The sequence below is a fragment of the Erpetoichthys calabaricus genome, chromosome 2, assembly GCF_900747795.2.
Source record: "Erpetoichthys calabaricus chromosome 2, fErpCal1.3, whole genome shotgun sequence".
NCBI classification, from domain to species: Eukaryota; Metazoa; Chordata; class Cladistia; order Polypteriformes; family Polypteridae; genus Erpetoichthys; species Erpetoichthys calabaricus.
Window position 1 is genome coordinate 312,713,701 of NC_041395.2, and position 20,870 is coordinate 312,734,570.

General features: G+C 38.8%; 1 protein-coding gene across 1 annotated transcript in view; it reads right to left on the bottom strand.

Moving 5' to 3' along the window:
- LOC114647261 (kazal-type serine protease inhibitor domain-containing protein 1-like) overlaps positions 1 to 20,870 on the bottom strand; it is a 93,054-nt gene that overhangs the window by 60,755 nt on the left and 11,429 nt on the right. The window contains exon 2 of the mRNA XM_028795915.2: positions 18,148 to 18,774. Within this exon, the coding sequence (XP_028651748.2) occupies positions 18,148 to 18,649 (502 nt within the window). The 5' untranslated portion in view covers positions 18,650 to 18,774. The remainder of the gene's footprint in view (positions 1 to 18,147; positions 18,775 to 20,870) is intronic.

The following is a 20,870-nucleotide window of genomic DNA, read 5'->3' on the forward strand; positions in this document are numbered from 1 at the left end:
GAATAGTAGTGCAGTGTTCAAAACGGCTGCCTCACAGCTCCAGCGTTTCTAGGGTTGAATCATGGACCAAGCACTGCCTGTGTGGAATTTGTATGTTGACTTTAAATTGGGTGTGGATGCGTGCCTCGCCATGAGCTTGTGCCCTTTCAAGGCTGATTGTTGCCTTGTGATCATGGCTTCTAGTGACTCCACATTAGATAAGCAGATTAAACAAAGGACAGATGAATGGATTGTGCAACTCAAACTATCTACACTCTAAATCTTCCCTCTGAATGGAGTAAACTCTAAAACCACTTCTAAATAATCGCACAATCTTTAGTTTAGTGCAGGTCAGCTAACTGCTCCTGATTCCAGCACTTCTGAATTTCAGCATCTAGGTTTTTTAATCTTTTTAGGCAGGATTTTCCTATTCTTCTCAAAACAAACCAGGCAAATAGCAGGTCCCAGATATTTTTTTTCCCAAAGCAAATTAATTAATATGTACAGTTTGTCATGAAAACAGTAGAACTATTTCAATACAGTATATTCTAGAATATACTAAAAAATAATGATTTTTTTTATAACAAACTTGTACCGGATTGATGTATACCTTTTACTATGCTATTTTATCTATACTTGTTACTTGTTTGTAATGACGATCAAAATGATTTGTGCAAAATTAAATTTGCAGCGATACTCAAGTGTTTCACTTCACAAAAAAACTCAGAGAAGTAGATTTTAACTCCCAACTAAATTTGAGCCATTCATACAAGAAGGAAAGTGTTTTCAGTTCCTGTCTGGAAGCATTTTCGTACATTAATTCTGTCATATAGTATTTAAAGAAAGATCTTTAGTGGAAAAAGAAATAAAACACATGGGTGGTAGGGTGCGATGTCTTAAAAGTTCACATTGTCACATTATTTTTCCAAAACATCAACAATATGCGATAACATCACTGTGTGTTTTAGCTGGACGTGCAGTAGCTTTATTGTTTCACATCGGTATTTAGTAATGCTATTACAATGATTTTCTCCAAACATATTTAAAATCGATACAATTCATGGTGACGTATTGGCATGAAATTCTAAAATTAGATGTGCATCGTCATTAAATGGAATTGAATAAATGTGTACCAGCAAGTAACTAGAAGTTACTAGTTACTTTTACTCACTCAAACACGACGTGATCAGTTGTTCTCTTTCTACCATCTTCTGAACAAAAAAGCAATATGGTATACATTATAGAAAAAAAATCATACTTTGTGTTTAATCGCAGCTTGGCTATTATACATATTTTGTCTTTTCTTATTCGTACAAACCACATGTTGCATAAAGCTGAGTGTTGATTGGTATTGTGAGCTTCCAATGTATAATGTGCATGCAGAATGGCAAAGGCACTGGCTTTTTAAAAATGTACGGCACTGCTTTGATATATAGTGTAATCAGTTTATTTCAAATTTATTATGTCATATACACAGCACAATTACATTACTATTGTAGATAGATAGATAGATAGATAGATAGATAGATAGATAGATAGATAGATAGATAGATAGATAGATAGATAGATAGATAGATAGATAGATAGATAGATAGATAGATAGATAGATAGATAGATACTTTATTAATCCCAATGGGAAATTCACAACTCTCCATGTGGATAAAGGAGAAAGGAGGACAACAGGGATTGTATGAATAATAAAAAATTGAAAGGTTTACTCTTCTTTAAGAATAGAAATAAGAAAAAAGGAATAGTGTCTTTAAGCAATGTTACAGCAGGAAAAGAAAGAAGCTATAACCATTTACATCCCTGACTGCCACTTCTCCATTGTTATGGTTATGATGCATGTCCTGACTGCTGCTCTGGTATTTCATTTGACCCCAAAGCAAGCTCTCACAGTTATGACTTGCACACTTTTGTTCCTTTCAGTTCTGTTCATTACTTGGCCTTTCCAATACCCACACACAACACCAGCTCCCATTATAAACCCTTTCGCCTCTTTGCATAGAAAGACACACAGGGCCTTCTCCTGAGGACATCACTGGTTGCGGAGAGCCCAGTTAGCTCGGTCCTCAGTTTCATTCAGTGATTTTAATTAGCATAGATTGAAGTCCAGTGGCCGCTGTCCTTTGTACTGGCTGGTGCCAAAAACAAATGCTGAGCCAGCCACTTAGGGGGTCACCTTGAAGCTTCAAGAGTCACTGGAACTGGCCGACATTGAGCACTCAGAGTCTTCAAGCACACTGCGTATTTTCCCATTCAAACTCAACACCCAGGCTGCCTCCCCTCAACTACAGTGCACTGCCGCTAAACAAACTAAACACACTTCTCCTGCTGCAAATATAAGTGCCTGAAAGTGAGGTACACAAAAAAAAATCAGCAGTTTGGCATGTTGAGAAAATCTCTGCAAATGTTTGGATTCAATGGGCGATGTTCATTTACACCAGTCGTCGATGGGTGATATCATCAACCATCAGCTCAGCCCTGAATGGAGGTGCACATATTCTCCACTAGAATAATAATAATAATAATAATAATTATAATAATAATAATAATAATAATAATAATAATAATAATAATAATAATAATAATAACAATAATAATTCATTACATTTATATAGCGCTATGCTGTTGCAAGGTAATGGCAGTGCTGGTGGTGGTGACTTTCCATGTACTGAGAAAACAGTGTAACGTCACATTTTGTAAAAAAGTTTTGCACTCATCTGCAGTAAATAAGGTCCATAAACAGAAGTGATTTTTCCATTGTGTTACGAATTACATGATTAACGTAACTGCCAACAAGAACACAGCCAAACACTGAAGTGTGGATGAGGTTCCCCGTTTTACACCCAAAGAAGAAAACCCTTTAAAACCAAAAAAACATTTTACAATTTCACAATTGTCTGCAAAACAAATTTCATGGTCAATTTCATGAAATTGTATGCAAATATTGAAGCGGGATGAAAAATGGAACTACAGTATATTCTGTTGTACAGTACAAGTGAAACCCCAAAATGAAAAGTAATAAAATGTTATTTCCCCACATCAGCACTATAATAATCTGGTCATTTCTAAATCCACAATGAGGCTTTATAAATTTAGTCTGTGCTCTGCCCATGTAGGGTTAAAGTCTAAATCTAACCTGGATGTAGATACCAGCCAGACTTGGGTGCTGTTAAAAGTACTTTTGGGTGGCGGTTTAGAAGTCCCTTTATAATCTGAACCCGGGTCCTTACAGCTAGGTGAAGAGTGGAGGAAGAGGCTGCCTGGTAAGGGATGGAGAGCAGGCAAGAGACAGAGCGAAAGACGGATGGATAGTACAATACAGGAACATGGCAGTGTTGTTCAGTCAGGCCAGTACAAGGTGCGAGTCTATATGTTTATCCTGTGTATCTCCCTATCCTTACCTTTATTTAAATCCTCTCATTTGTACCTTAAATCTATCAAAAAATTTTTTAGTCTAATGAAGTTAGGTCTCACCTAGTTGTTATTTGTGATTAGGGAACCCTCGGGACCTTCCCTCCCATTCACAAATGAACCAATTAAGCAGTGTCACACATGTGAGCATGGGAGGCAGCTAAATGGTCTAAATGAGAGTAATTCCACACCAGACCAGGGGGTGGCAGAGTGCACTGACCTTTTTTCTCACTTTGCTGTAGACCATTCGCGGGAAATTCCGCCTGGCCCAGATGACATCAATTCTGGTTCTAACCTTGATGATGTCACTTCCGGTGAAGGACCCATGACTGAAGAGACTTCCAGTTCCGGCCCTTTTGATGACATCATGTCCAGGTCCAAATCTATGGAAGAGGACCCTTCCGCTCCTGCCCTCGATGACTTCACTTCCTTTATGGCCTTTAAAACAATAATATTTGACTAACCTAATCAGTTCTGTTTTGGACTCTGTTCTGAGCACATCAGTACTAACAATTTACCTGTTTGCAGCCAGGGAATATTATACTGCCCCAAACCATTTTATGACTCTTGTGTCTGCTTTTTGTGACAGCAGGTATTATAGGTACTCATTGCACAACTCTAAGAACAGTGGATATCTTCATTTGAGCAAAGGTGTAACATACTGTCTAAAAACCTGTGACTTCAACCTTTAAGAAGAGAATATGGTTGTAGCTTCAGCACCCGTATACAACCAAAAGGACAGAGAGCGCTACTTTGATATCTGCAGAGGGATGAAGCAGTCTTGAACAGAATATTCATTTAAGTTCTGCTGTTCTCTGCACAAATTAAGAAATTTCTATTATTATAATACTGATTTTAATATTTGAAAGTATTCCATTTGTTTGTCAGCACCATCTATGTTTTGGGTATTTATTAACTTATTAATTACTAAATTAATTTTAATCATAAAAACCCTATTTCTAATAGAGCAAACTACTTGTACAGCTTTCTGGTCATCCTCACAGATGAATCACGAGAGTCTAAGACCTTCTTTGGATATGTCTGACAAAATTTTCATTGAAATTGCTTTGTTTCAAAGATGGAAATGACAAAGTCTGTGTGTCGGTCCAAGTGCTTCTGGAAATTCTGCACAGACCAGATGGTTTGTATCTTTGATCTTAGTCAGGTGAGAAAATTTGATTTCTTTTTATTCTCATTAATTGAGTGATTACTGTTAACAAGATCTGGTTATACTTTAGAATAATATACTACTGCAATTTTCCAAAGCCCACCTGGTTCTGTTTTTAAAGCACAGTTTATGTTTCCTCGTTTGAAGTTTCACTGAGCACAGACCTCCAGTTGTAGACTAGTGAGTAAATCAACACCAGCTTGCAGACATTGTCGTTAGAAAACATACCTTGTGCTCTGCATACCTCATTTTATATATTCTAATGCCAGAGTGGGCCACCTTATCGAGTCTGCATGCTGTCACCAGAAGTGTTCATAGGTTTTTCTTAAAATACTCACGGTAAGTATTTGTGCTCATACTCTTACTCTTTGACATGTTAAAAAATGCAAACATTGGGAAATAATATAAAGACTTTTAATGAATAAATACACTGCATTGTTACATTAATCATATGACTACTTCTTGACTCAACTACATAGATATATATACTGTATGTGTATATATATATATATATATATATATATATATATATATATATATATATATATATATGAATGGAAGAGAAGGTCTGTGATACGGTTTGCATATTTGCAGTTGGAGATCCACAAAGAGAGAAAAAATGAATCACGTTCATAAAGTAGTTTTTATTCCTGAGCTTTCAACCCCACTTTGGGTCTTCATCAGAGGATAATGCTTAGACTTACAAGAATCAAAGGCAATATATAGCAAAACATTACGTGGAAGGGGGGTGGTGGCTAAGTCAGTATGATCAAGGGGGGGGGGGGGGGGTTATATAGTTTATTTATTATGTACATGTTCTTCTTAAGTTAGCATATGCTGGATTTATGTCCAAGTGTCTGTTGATGGCGTTTTCATTTGATAGCCAAGACTCGGCCAACTCTCTGGCACTTTTAGTACTGGCCTTAAATTTTACTTTTACATTGTCCCAGTTGAATGTGTGTCCTGTGTTGCTATATATTGCCTTTGATTCTTGTAAGTCTAAGCATTATCCTCTGATGAAGACCCCTGGTAGGGGTTGAAAGCTCAGGAATAAAAACTACTTTATGATACGTGATTCATTTTTTCTCCCTTTGTGGATCTCCAGCTGCAAATATATAGATAGATAGATAGATAGATAGATAGATAGATAGATAGATAGATAGATAGATAGATAGATAGATAGATAGATAGATAGATAGATAGATAGATAGATAGATAGATAGATAGATAGATAGATAGATAGATAGATAGATAGATAGATAGATAGATAGACATAATAAAGAACTCTTGTCCAGGAATTAAGAAGTTTTGGCCATTTTATTCATTTTTATCATTCTGAGGGATCAGTGAAATTTCCAGAAGTGACGTTTGATATTTCTGTTGTTCCAGTGTTGTGTGTTGTTAGAAAGCGTGCAAGATATAGTGGCAGCCATTTTTAAAATGCCAAGAGGTGGATTGTTTAGAGTCTGCACTACTCAAATGATACAAGAAACTTAGCTTGCTGAACAGTTCAATTTGTTTTCAGGTATTCTTTTGATCTTTTGCCTGCCTAAAGACTTGTAATTCCTGCTTACCCTTTGGATTCTTTCCATTTTAGTGACTTCAGTGTTCACTGAACCATCATGTCTGACTTCTCTGTTGGATTGCCCCTTGAAAGCCTCTCACCACTTAAAATGAATAAATCTGTGTGCTGCATATTCATGGAACAAGGCACCTTTACTTTGTATTACTTTAGTGTCTATGGCGGTTATTTTCTATAATTGCAAAAATTATTTTAAAAAAAATTGTAAGCATTTTGTATCATATAGAAGATTATGTAGAATTACCTGTTCTATCTGATGATTGCACTGGGCAAAAGGCAGGAAACAAGCATATGTGAGGCACTAGTGCATATTAAATAGGATTACCAACAGTCCCATAATTCCCAGGCTAGTCATACATTTCTTGCTCAATTTTGGTGACTTAATTTATTTTTAAAAATCAGAATTTTTCCCATAGTGTAAACATGATTTAATTCTCAATTCACTGATAGAGCAGTTTGCTTGTTGTGGTAAGAGCACTTTGGAGAGTAAATTACAGGTCAAATTCCTTTACAACGAATATCTTTACAATGAAATTTTCATTACATCGAAGTGTTTTATGTCCCCGACAATTTTCCCCATAAGACAGTCTATAAAAATCTTGTTACTACAAAATACATTCAGCAGATACTTTCATTACAACGAAGTGCCCAAAAGACCTTGATCATCCACAGAGCAGTTAGTTCTGTGGTCGCAGCTCAGTTGTGCAAAATGATATTATAAGTTTTTCCCTTTCTTGGAACTTTCCTTGTACTGTTTTTTTTTTTGCTGTGTTTGTTTTCTGTGGTTTTCAGTGATACCTTTTGCTTATTGCTCATCAATATTTGAAAAACATCCATTGCGATTTAAATCATTGTTACCCTCCTATAGAAATGGCAGACATGAAAAAATGACAACAGTTCACATTAGAAAAAAACTTAAAATGTTTGCAGCTGTCAATTCCGGCAAAAAGAAAAAAGACGTTGCCAGTGAATTCAGAATTTCGCCATTGTCGTTGTCAACTTTCTTGAAAGATTGAGCAAAAATAGAAGAAAAATCTTAGGTTGCAAACCTTGGGCCTACATGCAAACGTATATGAACTGCTGCATTTGAAGATGTCGAAAAAGCAATTATTCCTCTCATCATTGGCAAGTTGACCAATCCTCGGTGTTTTAAGCGAGTTACATTCCTTCCCTGTGAGTATAAAGCAGTTTTTGTCTTGCACCCCAAAACATGAGGCTGAGTCTCAGTACTTTAGCAAAACCAGTTTTATTCAGCTTGAAACAGGAACAGCATAGTTATTTATTGTAGCACGATCTACCACTCTCCTATACACAATCACAGCAATCAGGCAGGGTCTTGGCCAGGTTAGTGGCCAAGTAATACTGTTCCCTGCATTATAATGTTACTTGCATCACCCATCGATGACAGGCACTCAGCCGCAATCACCTCAGATTTGCTTCTCCGGCGTTCTGCCGCAGCACTGTGACAAGCAATCTTCCACAGATGCAGCAATCATGCTTCGGGACACACTTCGGCGAGTCGTCCCGTTGGGGGGTGGGGGTCCCAAAAGAGTTCAGAAACCTCACAATATGAAGAAGAAGAAAAGTTAGATTCTTCTTCAGACTGATAACTGTGCTGCCCACAGCATGCTTCCACATTTAGATAATGTTTGCGTTGAGTTCCTTCCACCCAATTGCACAGCAGTGCTTCAGCCATTGGAGTTGGGCATCATTTGCACCCTGAAAGTGTACTATCGCAAGGAAATGCTGAGAAAAATTCTCGTCAGCATAACTTGCAGACAGAAGGAGATGAAAATTAACATAAAAGAAGCTATTGAAATTATTGTAAACGTCTGGACGCAACTTAAAGAAAGCACTATAGCGACAAAAACAGAATCTCATTACTATGAAATTTTCATTACAAGAAAATATTTTTTAGGTCCCTGGCACTTCGTTGTAACAGAATGTGACCTGTATTGTATAATGACAAACAAGAAATCCCTCCTAAATATACACCAGAATCACTGAAAAGAAAGAAGACATTAGACTTGGTGGTTACAGTCTCAGTGAGCCATTATGCAGTCATGTTCCCTTTGGTATAAAGGAGTCCTAGTAATGTTTAACTTCTGCTGAATGATTTGTTGGTTGAAAGACCTCAGTGTTAGTGTGTCAGAGAGAGGATGTGCAGAATTGTTCATAATGGCTCTCAGTTGTGTCCTCATTCTCTCTGAGTCATGGGATATAAGACCAATCCCCCAGTGTAGGCTTTTTGCCAATGACATTGTGTTGTGTAGCACTAGAAAAAAGAAAGCAGAGAGGAAGTTGGAAAAATGGAGAGGGGATTTGGAAGAAAGAGGTTTGAAGATAAATAGGAAGAAGACAGAATATCTGAGGTTTAATGATGATCAGGGTTCAGAAGTTAGCCTGCAGGGAGAGCCATTGAAAAGACTAGATACGTTTAAATACCTAGGACCAGTGGTAGCCCAAGTTGGAAACTAAATGCAGAAATATCCGAGTGCAGTGTGGATGTAACAATTAGAAGGTATCAGGAGTATTGTGTGATTGAAGAATTAAGGTGAAGGTTAAAGGTGATGTTTTTAAGACAGTCGTAAGACCTACAATGATTTACGACAGTCGTAAGACCTACAATGATTTACGAAGATGAGACATGGAAAGTAACTGGGGGCACAGGAGAAGAAGTTAGACATGGCAGAAATGAGAATGTTGAGATGGATGTGTGGAGTTACAAAAAGGGACAGAATAAGAAATGATACAATCAGATGTACAACAAAACGTATTGAAGAAAGTAGGTTGAAGTGGTATGGACATCTGATGAGGAGAGACAATGAATGTGTAGGCAAAGGGAAAGAAAGGGAAAGAGAAAGTGAGGGAGGCCAAAGCTGTGGTGGATGGATAAAGAAAAAGAAGATCTGAATAAAAAGGCCTTGACTAGCATATCAATCCCACATAGAAATGGGAAAAGATAAAGGTAGAAGAATTGGAAGGTTCTGAGAACAACAAACTGATATTCCAAACATGTGGAGGTAGATGTTATATTTCCCGTGAAGGATGCAGATATATTTCTTTCCATATCAATGCCAAAAAACATAAAGACGCTGAAAAAATTAATTATACCAAGGGAGCCATGACTTGAAGCAGACACAATTTATGCAAGTGTTGAGCTGTTCACATATCCTTCAGCAGCATAAACAAAATAAGATCTGAGTGGCTCTATATGGCTTACTAAATCAATTGAGTTATCGTATGTGCAAGCAGCCTCAAAGTGGTTCTAGTTAGCATTGTGACATAGCAGTATGCCCCCATTAAGTGCATAAAGTGTTGTTTAAGGTACCCAAGTAATAAAATATGGAAGGGTCTCTGAAAGCTGGCTGCATTTATTTGGCTGTAATCTTTACAGCTATCATTATGAATAGTGTAAATATTTTTGTATACTGTACAGCATTGTAAAATCATGATACCCCCAGTCCCAACTTCTTAATAACCCCCTGCTACTCCGGAGGGACTATCACATATTCTTTCAGGGAGAATCTGGTTGTCCTAATATTAAAGCACTCCCACTCACAAGAGGCCAATTTAGACATGTCAAAATAAGCACAGAGAGAAGCTACACAAAGTGAGGATGTGCAACAAAGCTTTTTGCATCCATCTTTATTGGCCACTCATTTCTGTATGAAATTATGAAGAACTGGAACCTATTCCAGTAGCTCTGAATGCAGAGAAGGAATGCCAGTCACTCCATGATATGATGGAGTACACACTCACTCCAGTCAAAATTAGTCTTACAGAAAACTCCAAACAGAGGGCACCAAAAAAAAATGGAGGTATGGAGTCTTAGGGCAGCACTTACTACTGTGCTACCCCTTTGGTAGTAAACTGGAATGTTAATGTCATAATTTAATCCATTATAAGTAGTTAGTTACACTCTACAAACAGTTTATTAATTAATTATGCCAGCAATTAAAATAATTTAGTTTTGTAAATAAATTTTCAAACACTTGAAATAAGCAGACATGTTTATTATAGTTCTTTTATCTCAAGGATTTAAAAATCATGAGTTTATTATTTCAGTTTACTCTGAATTCTTGTGTGAAAAACACTGGGAGAGAACAGGAACCAGTTGGAAAAGGAGATATGAAAGCTCAGTGCCTGAGAACCTCCTCTGCTTCTTTTTCAGGAGGGGACTGAAAACGTAATGGGTAGGACAAAACCTGGAATGTCCAGCGAAGCTTCAAGGAACTGAGTCAGCCTAAGAAAGGCAGGAAGGACACGGTGGACTCTTATTCCTGCTCATATGATTTTCCCTGAAGGGTATAAATGAGAACCAGGAAAGAGAAAGGGCAGTTCACCGATGGTCCAGACAGAGAACACCACTCTGTCAGAGAGAAGCCATTCTGGAGAATACACCCTACAAGAGAGCAGTTGTTACAACCTCAAAGCTTTGGTCACCTTTCTTCTTACTAGAGGGTAGATGTGTACTCCTCCAGACTTTGTACTTATGTTCGTCCTTTAGAGGTCAGTTTTCCTTTCTGAAGATGATTGACAAGAGCAGTAATGGACCCTGAAAAATGATTCATGACCCGTATACTGTAATGAAGCTGACTGGTCCATCTGAAATGCCATGGGGTCTCCTCTTACCCTTAGGAACTCAGACAACAATTCAACACCTTTACAGTTTAGGCTGGCTCTGTTACTTCAAACACCTTCCATAGTTTCTCAATCAAATTACTCTACTACTGTAACTCATTAACTCCATGACATGTTATGAATCAACTTAAAATGAAAGGTTCTGGCAGTTTCATTAAACCACCTGCTGATCGCACACCAACCGGTTGAACAAAATAATAAGTACATGCAACATCTGAGGACAGTCAGCTGATTATTATGATATTTTCAGATTTTTTTTTACTTTTGTCCACTTTAATTTCTGTTAAAGCAATGGAAGATCCTATTATTTCAGATTTGCTGTGACATTTCTAAAGCTGCTGGAAGCCAGATGAACTCAAATGCATGGAATGGAAAGGAATTTTTGTCATTACTGTGGTCAGCCTTGGAAACTGAATTCAAAGAAGTAACCCACCACAGGGACATGTGCAATAAAAAAATTAGATGAAAATAACAACAATGAATCTATAAACAGAAACATTTGAAGAAAACAATTTAACATTCATAGTATCTGAAAAAAATTGTCTTTTCTAGTTATTCAGAGGTATTCTGTTGATGCTTCTACCGAACTGAACTTGCTGCGGAACAGCAACACAGCATTATGTTGCAAAAAATAAAAAAATTAATATATGTATAGTGTGTGTGTGTATGTGTGCACTCAGGAGGCAGTTTATGAGATCTGGTGATGGTAATAGAATTAATATTGTATATACTGTGGCGAGCGGCTGGGGGCAGTACCCAGCCGAGATGCCTGGAAGGACCAGAAGAGGTATCCTTCCTCCTCCAGACCATGAGAGGGCAGCCACCCTGGTTGATTTGGGGACCATGGGAACAGCGCTTGGAAGCTCAACCCTATAGGGGCCCGTGGCCTACCGCTAGGGGGCGCCCAGATGCCTGAAAAGCCCGGAGGTGCTGGTGGAAGGATTACCAGGGACACCCGGAGTGCTTCCGGCTGCTCGTGCGGCACTTCCGCCACACCAGAAAGTGCCGCAGGAAGCTTATCTGCAGGCACCTGGAGCACATCCAGGTGGACATAAAAGGGGCTGCCTCCCTCCATTCGTCAGCTGCAGTCGGGTGGAAGAGAACAGAGCTCAGAGGAGAGAAGTGGAGGCAGTCGAAGAGAGAGGCTTTGTTGGAAGAGGCCTGGACTGGGGGTGCTTGTTGCAGGGGCAATGGGTTGTGTGATACTTGTACATAGTAGTAATGTATAATAAACATGTGTGTGGTTTGAAACCATCAGTGTCTGCCTGTCTGTGTCCGGGCTGCTCTCCACAATACATACAGTAAATACAATAAATTCACTTTCTGCACACAAACATCTGTGTGGTTATGCTGTTCAGGCAAATGATGTCAATAGAAACCCAAAGGCACAACAAGAGATATCACTACCTGTTAAACAACATTCATTCTCCTTTTGCTAAATGTGAGTATTCAGACCCCTTCACCTTCTGCAAACTTTGCTGTGTTGTAGATTCAATTTGAAATGGATACATCTACAACATTTGAAGGATGCTAAGAATGGAGCTGCCAGGCAAGAGGAAAAGAGGAAGGCTTAAGAGGAGGATTATGGATGTGGTGAGAGAGGACATGCAGGTGATGGGTGTAACAGAACAGGATGTAGAAGACAGGAAGAAATGGAAAAAGTTCATCTGCTGTGGCGACCCCTAAGAGGAGTAGCCAATAGAAGAAGCCATTTGCAATATTTGCCTAACAATATATGCTCAATAAAGACAAAGAGAAAACAGTTTTTCAGAAAGGTTTGCAAATTTATTAAAGAATCAAACAATATGAATTCAGACTCTTAATTTAGTACTTTTTAGAGGCACCTTTGGCAGCAGTTACAGCTTCAAGTCCTCTTGGGTAAGTCACTACAAGCTTTCCAAACATGAATTTGGTCAGTGTATCAGTTTGTTCACAAAGGCTTAACCTAACATTCTGCACCTTCTTTTGGTTTACTTCTCTGTCCACATACCCAGTGTCATTTGAGAGTGTGTTATATCACAAATAATATGATTTGTTTCAGGAATTTTGTTTAGTATTGAACTTAGAATTTTACTCTGGTTTATTTTTTTTATTTTTTTATTTTTTATACTTTGTATATCCTATATTTATCTGTTTAGTGTTCTATGGAGAAAATATTTGTATCCAATGTTACATATACCCTGCTGTTCAAATAAGCACCTTGAGCATGGGAAAAGTGCTATATAAATAAAATGGAGAGAGCAAACCAGATAAACAACTTCTTTAACAGGTTTGACCACCCTAAACCACTCTCACCTTGGAGTACTGCACCCTCCACCCATCCTTCTGCTGATACCAGCATAGGAGAGACTTTCCCCCCACCCACAATTACAGCAGCCCAGGTAAGCAGAGAGCTGAGGAGACTTTGTGCCAGCAAAGCAGTGGGTCCAGATGGAGTATCGCCACGACTGCTGAAGGCCTGTGCATAGGAGCTGAGGAGTCCTCTACAGTGCATCACAGGCTTTGGAAAACATCTTGCATCACCCCAGTCCCAAAGATATCACGTCCTAGTGAGCTGAATGACTTTCGACCTGTCGCTCTGACGTCACATGTGATGAAGCCCATGGAGCGACTGCTGCTTCACCACCTGAGGCCACAGGTCCACCACGCCCTCGACCCTCTGCAGTTCGCATACCAGGAGAAGGTGGGAGAGGAGGATGCCATCATCTATATGCTACACCAATCCCTCTCCCACTTGGAATGAGGCAGTGGTGCAGTAAGAATTATGTTTCTGGACCTCTCTAGCACTTTTAACACCATCCAACCTCTGCTTCTTTGGGATAACCTGACAGAGATGGGAGTAGATTCACACCTGGTATAGGAACCTAATCAAGGACCACCTACAACTGAACAGCCTGAACACCAGGAGCTGATAGTGGATTTTAGGAGACCCAGGCCCCTCATGGACCCCGTGATCATCAGAGGTGACTGTGTGCAGAGGGTGCAGACCTATAAATACCTGGGAGTGCAGCTGGATGTTAAATTGGACTGGACTGCCAATACTGATGCTCTGTGTAAGAAAGGACAGAGCCGACTATACTTCCTTAGAAGGCTGGTGTCCTTCAACATCTGCAATAAGATGCTGAAGCTGTTCTATCAGACGGTTGTGGCGAGCGCCTTCTTCTACGTGGTGGTGTGCTGGGGAGGCAGCATAAAGAAGAGGGACGCAAAAGACTGCTGTCACTGTCCTGCTCCACTGACAGACTGAGAAGATCGTTCCTCCCCCACACTATGCGACTCTTCAATTCCACCTGGGGGGGGGGGGGGGGGGGGGGTAAATGTTAACATTATACAAAGTTATTGTCTGTTATACCTGCATTTTTATCACTCTTTAATTTAATATTTTTTTTTATCAGTATGCTGCTGCTGGAGTATTAGAATTTCCCCTTGGGATTAATAAAGTATCTATCTATCTATCTATCTATCTATCTATCTATCTATCTATCTATCTATCTATCTATCTATCTATCTATCTATCTATCTATCTATCTATCTATCTATCTATTATTATTATTATTATTATTTTTAGAAACTCCACCAGATTGGATAGTTTGACAGTCAAAGTTGATTCCATGCTCTCTCGTTGTTTCCACAAGTCTCTTGAACCCGGAAATGTCAATAGTCATGAACCGAGATGTGTCAAGCAAATGAGGACACACCCAGTCAGCAAGAGGCTAACTCAAAAGTGAAAAGTGCTTTTATGAAAATCCACAAACACTGACCTAGAGTGCAGTGCATAAAATAATACTTCATAAATAAATAGATAAATAAACAACAATGAAAAGCTCATGAGTTAAAATTCAAAAAAATCCAGCCTTAAAATCAGTGTAAGAGCCATTTGCTAGTTATTTAAGTTATATTAAATGTTTGCCTATATTTTAGTGCATAGTTTTGGCATAGTAACTAGTTGAAGTACTTGGTGTTGCCCGGGTATTAATAAACACGGAAAAACTCTCGTCCGGAAATTTAATATGGTTAAACACAACCCACAATGAGACAAAATGATGTTCTCTTAGATAATACCTGTAGTCCAGAGAGACAATAAAATTGTTATCCAAATGTACTGAGAAGAAAACAGGACACCTGTGGTTTTAGACAAGATATGGCTTTGACTGGCGGAAAACTGTACGTACTAATGATGATATCTTTCTATCAGCCCAAGCATAATCCTGATGCCTGATGAGAATTGTAGTCCACATGTCAGCACTGGAGTCTGGGTTACCCCCACTCCCATTGCAACCCCTCTCTCCAATACACCACATAGCTTGTACTTTAAGTTGAATGAACAGCAATGCTCATGTAAACTTTTATGAACATCGTTTGAGTCATTTTTGTGTGATTTATGCAAAAAAAAAAAAAAAACAGAAAATGAAATAAACAAATAAACAGACATTCAAACAGGTTATGATTTAATTTTTATAGATTTCTTCTCATCACTGTTTCTTTGTTAATTATATTTTTTGATAATGATGGGGTAAGACCTCTAACTGTGAGACAGCCATCAGGTGATGCAATGATTAAGAATGCAGTTTTTTGAGGACTATTTAAATCACTGGTTGCCACAGATTCTTAGCTTTTGCATTAGTCCAAGAAACTGGTCTCTTTTGCTCCCTTTCTATGTTGTACATTTCTAGCTCTTTTTGACTTAAAAATTTGTCTGGCTTTGCGTGTTGTTTTTCTTTTATGAATTTTTGGATGTGTCCAACTACACTTTACATGTTGTCACATACGTGCAATTGGGAGGCAGCAAAAGGGCCTGAATAATAGTAGTACCACATCAGACCAGTGGGTGGCAAGCTGCACTGACTTTGTCTCTCAATCCTCTGCAGACTATCCACGGGAAATCCCGCTAGGTCCTGGTGCCATTGATGACATCACTTCCGGAACCGGGACTACTGATGATATCACTTCCTGTTCCGGAGCTATTAACGATGTCACATCCGGTCCCAATTATGTCACTTCCTGCACTCTTAAATCAGTTCTGTTTTGGACTTCAACCTGTGAACAACTCAACCAAAATATCCATTTGCAGTCAAGGCATAATATACAGGTGGCTAACCCAAACCTTTTTAAGGTCTCTGGTCTGTTATTGTGACAGTGCCATAGATGACAGGATCTCAGAAGCCCAGAAGAAACAAAAACAAGGCCTGAAAATGTACCAGGTGGGAGAGTACTGGGGCCGAGCCAGAGTTGGGAGGAAGGAAACAAAGCTTGCCGGGAGGAGTGGAGGAGACAAAAGAGGAGAAAAGAAGGGAGGAAACAAATTGTGTTTAGCTGTTGTGCTTATCGGGACTGTGTTGTGCCTGTGGGAAACGGAAAAGGCATTACCCAGAGGTGAAGAAAAGAAAATCAAACATTTGTATTTTACCAGTGTGTCTCCTGCATAAAATACAAAATCAGTGGCCCATTTCTCAGAACCAATGGTGTTGTAAAATAGCTTGACTAGACATACAAATAATTAGGCATTCAAATGGCAACACTTTAGTCTTGTACTACAAACAATAATGGCTTTTTTGCAGATTTTTTGATTAATTTTATGATCTGAAAGAAGTGGTTTATTACATTTTCATCTCTTAAATATTGTATTTTGTGGATGAGGGCTTTACTTACTTAGCATGTTTGATGTGTTGTTTGCCTTTGGCTGTTTAACTGGGCAAAACGAATTATGTAGCGTGTGCTGATGGGGGTGACAACCAAATAAAATGGAGCAGTGGCATCCTTTCAGTGCTCTTGCATTATGCTCTTTTGGCCTTTGCCTGTTATTTTAGATTTCGGCTTCACAATTAATTTTTAGGACTACTTTGCCTTTCCAGATTTTGGCCATGTATCTGTTTTATTTGTTCAAATCTACATTGGCGTCCTTCAACATCCGAATAAGATGCTGCAGATGTTCTATCAGACGTTGTGGTGAGCGCCCTCTTCTTCTAGGTGGTGTGCTGGGGAGGCAGCATAAAGAAGAGTGACGCCTCACGCCTGGACAAACTGGTGAGGAAGGCAGGCTCTATTGTAGGCCACTGAGCTGGACAGTTTGTCATCTGTGGCAGAGCGACGGGCGCTCAGCAGGCTCCTGTCAATAATGGAGAATCCACTGCATCCACTGAACAGTATCATCTCCGGACAGAGGAGCAGCTTCAGTGACAGACTGCTGTCACCGTCATGCTCCACTGACAGACTGAGGAGATCGTTCCTCCCCCACACTATGCGACTCTTCAATAACACCCAGGGGGTAAACGGTAACATTATTCAAAGTTATTGTCTGTCTGTATACCTGCATTGTTATCACTCTTTAATTTAATATTGTTCTTTATCAGTATGCCTCTGCTGGAGTATGTGAATTTCCCCTTGGGATTAATAAAGTATCTATCTATCTATCTATCTATCTATCTATCTATCTATCTATCTATCTATCTATCTATCTATCTATCTATCTATCTATCTATCTATCTATCTATCTATCTATCTATCTATCTATTTGTGATATTCACTTTAGTTTTGGTGTGTGTGCATGTTTATTTCTAATTATTTTAATCTTGCAGTGTTTGTGATGACATTAATTTATGTTCTTTTTTTTGGATGGTCTCCTCTCTTCTTGCTACTTCTTGCACAGCTGTGGCTACATTTGTGGTTTTTATGTCATTTGAAATGGGGGTAATGTAATGCATCATGTCACCATGTTCTGCCTATTTAAGATTATAGCGCACAGCAGCTAGTTATCCAAGTATAGAACCCTTTCTGAAAATAAACTTTGTAGTTGTGACAGTTGTGAGAAAACAACCCAAGAAAGTGTTAGGATTTTAACTCTGCTTTGTTTATTATTGACTTTTGCTCTTGTGCAGTTCAGTAGTTCCCCTGCTCCATTCCTCCTCCTGCATAGCACCGCCAGCTGGTTTATCATGGCTACTGTATGTATTATATTTATAATATGTTCATTCTGATTTGCACCTTATTTTAGCTTGAACTAACAGCCAAATATAATGGGTCCTTGGTCTGATTTCAACCTTCATGGCTTCTGTTTCTGTGTTGTGGAAGCCAATGGTGGGATGCACTGACAGTGGGGATCTTGGTGAGCCCCACCCAGCTCATAGTTACGAACATGATATGGTCTAGTCAGGCTCCATAGGAAACCTAGGGTTTGCTTTCTGTTTAACTGATATTTCATCTTCCCTTCATTGTATGTTATATTTCATTAATCTATGTATGTTTCATAAAGTTTTAGATTTTGGCAGTAGTCCCCTGTCACAATGTATAATATGGAGAAAATTAATTAATTAATTAAAGGACAGTTATAAATATTAAATGATATGTCATAATGTTTTACCTGCTTCACAGGGTCCTTCATGCTGCACTTTCAGATTATTAGTAGGATGAGCATTTGCAGCTTCCTGGAATTTACATATCTGCGGGTAGGTCTTTCCATCAGATCCACACACAGCCTTGTTAGATGTGCAAGTACACTGTGGTTCAGGAACTTCCCCTTCCCGTAGGTCTCCTAGGTCCAGCCTGCACTCAAGGTTCTCTCCACATTTGCCATAGAAATGATTGGTGTTGTCCAAGTCACAGATCTGGCCCTCCAGATTGGCACATTCCCAGCAGCAGTCACAATGATCCAGCACCACTCCTGCTAGGCATCCCCTAGGAGGAGGACACTCATCAGCTCGGCAGTCAGCGCAGTTCTCACCTTCTTCAAGGAGCCTCTGCCAGCCACGTTGAAGATAATCTGGTCCCCTTGGCACTGCCAACGCTCCTTGACTGTTCACCCACACCAAACACAACAGAGCCAGCACTGTTAAGCTGGTGTATTGACAAGCTGAGTGCCTCATTTTAATTAGCTCTTCAAGCCTCCTCTCAGAGAAACGCCCATCACTTCACAGATGGCCTCTGATGTTACATTTCAGCAGAACCTTTCTTTTATCACTGTTTCTTTATCATTCTCTTCCCAGATAACCTTTGAAAGAACAGAGATTGATCAAATTTAGTTAACTACTGCTAATCAAAATTAAGAGCAAATAACCAATTTAAGACAAATGCCTAGTAATAGCTCAAAAGAAATGAGGGATAGCAAAGGTCAGAAACAAGAGGATAAAATAGGGAGTGGGGTGCAACTGTAATATGATGAAATAATAAATAAGAAATCATATTTGATATATGAAGTTAATATCCTTTTTAAATTTCAGATTTGATTCTATATTTTCAAATAGGTTAAAAAAAATCTATATATATATTTTATATATTTTCACGCATGTGCATTCAAGAGACACCGTTTATAATAACCAACCAGGGTGAGAGGGAGTGCTAACGCTTATCTCTTTTTTCTTCCTTAGCACCAAAAAGATGCCTTTTGCCATTAACTGACAATTCTCCTTGTAGCAGGACTGCTATAAAAGTGGGATGCCACAACTGACGGAACCTCATGTTTGAGAGGATAGAGCTTCTTAATTCTTACGTACTCGAAAGAGCTACTTCAATTGCATCAACCACTGAGGTAATTTAAGTTTATTATTGCACCATTGAGCACCTCTCTACTTTATCTGCCAAAAGATTTAAGGGGATGACCTCACTGGCACTCCAATACTTCGTACGAGCTCCAAGTGTTCCTTCCAACCATCCACAATTTATTTGAGCCCTACTAATTGTGGTGGGACACATTACAACAAGGTATTTTGGAGTTTGATTTATTAATTGCTTTTAGTTTTATTTTTTACTAACCTCATTGGTTAACCAGTGCCTGCACCTATGTGCATTCATCTTGATGATTTGATGGATGTTTAGCACTGTGGTGAGTGCACAGTTTCAACTTGGGTTGGCCGCACAGACAAAAAAGAGAGGGCCAAGTAAGAAAGGAGAAAAAGAAAGAAAATGAGAAGTGAGCATGAGCTTGAGAAAAGCAAGAGCAGAGAAGGATGGCTGCTAGAACTGTATGCATGTTTCTGGTGAAGGTCAAGAAAGAGAGAGCAAGGGTGGGCAAGAAAGAGAGAGAGAGAGAGAGAGAGAGAGAGAGAGAGAGAGAGAGAGAGAGAGAGAGAGAGAGAGAGAGAGAGAGAGAGAGAGTAAAGTATGAACCGGCTGGAAGGAGATGTCCAGGTCTGCTGAATAACTAAGGGAGCAATGAAAGCTGAGTGTAACTTGCATAGATACCAAAAATCACATTAAATATTATACTATGCAAGTATACTATACTATGCATAGTATAGTACGAAAGATACACATGTTAAATAATACTAATATTTATATATTATTTGATTTTATGTGATACAAATCATTTTCAGTATTGTTTATACATTTTTGGCTTATGCATAATCTGTGATCTGTTTTTGCAGTGTTCCCTAAATATTTCCATGTAGCTGATTACGACCAACTTGCAAATATCAAAATTGTGAATATATATATAGTCACAAACATGCGCCTGGCCAGGGTTGGAGCTGTATACTAATATCTTCTCTTCTCCTCGCTCTACAGAATGGAAGATTGACAGACACTACATCTATAATGTCATTTCCGTGTCTGTCTACTTGGACCCTTGTGAGCTCATAATCCAGAAATCGGCCACCTTGAGGCAGTTCTGTGATGAACTTGCATCTACAAAGATGTTCCTGCAATTGTTGCATGTTTTTGTTTTGCTTTAAGCCTTCTAATTATACAGGGTCACCAAGGTATATATATATAGAGAGAGAGAGAGAGCATATACACATTTTTAGACATCCCTTAACATGATTTACCATCCTTTGAAATGATGTACAGAGCTAATGGTTTTGTGTGTTGCACACATTGGGCTGCAATATTTTTCTGCAAAAATCATTCCCTGTATAGAAAAAGTAAAGAGCTGGACACATTTTATTTTTACTTTTTAAATGTATAATGTTATTCACCTGATAAACATTCTTTGGATGTTTTATGTGCAGGGAGTTTGTCCAGGTGGCTAAGGCATTGGCTGGTAACATAGAGGACTGCTACATCAACCATCTCACTTGATTTATTATATGATCCTGAGGATGTCACTTTATGTGCCAGTTGTCCAGCTATATGTGACACTTATGATAACAG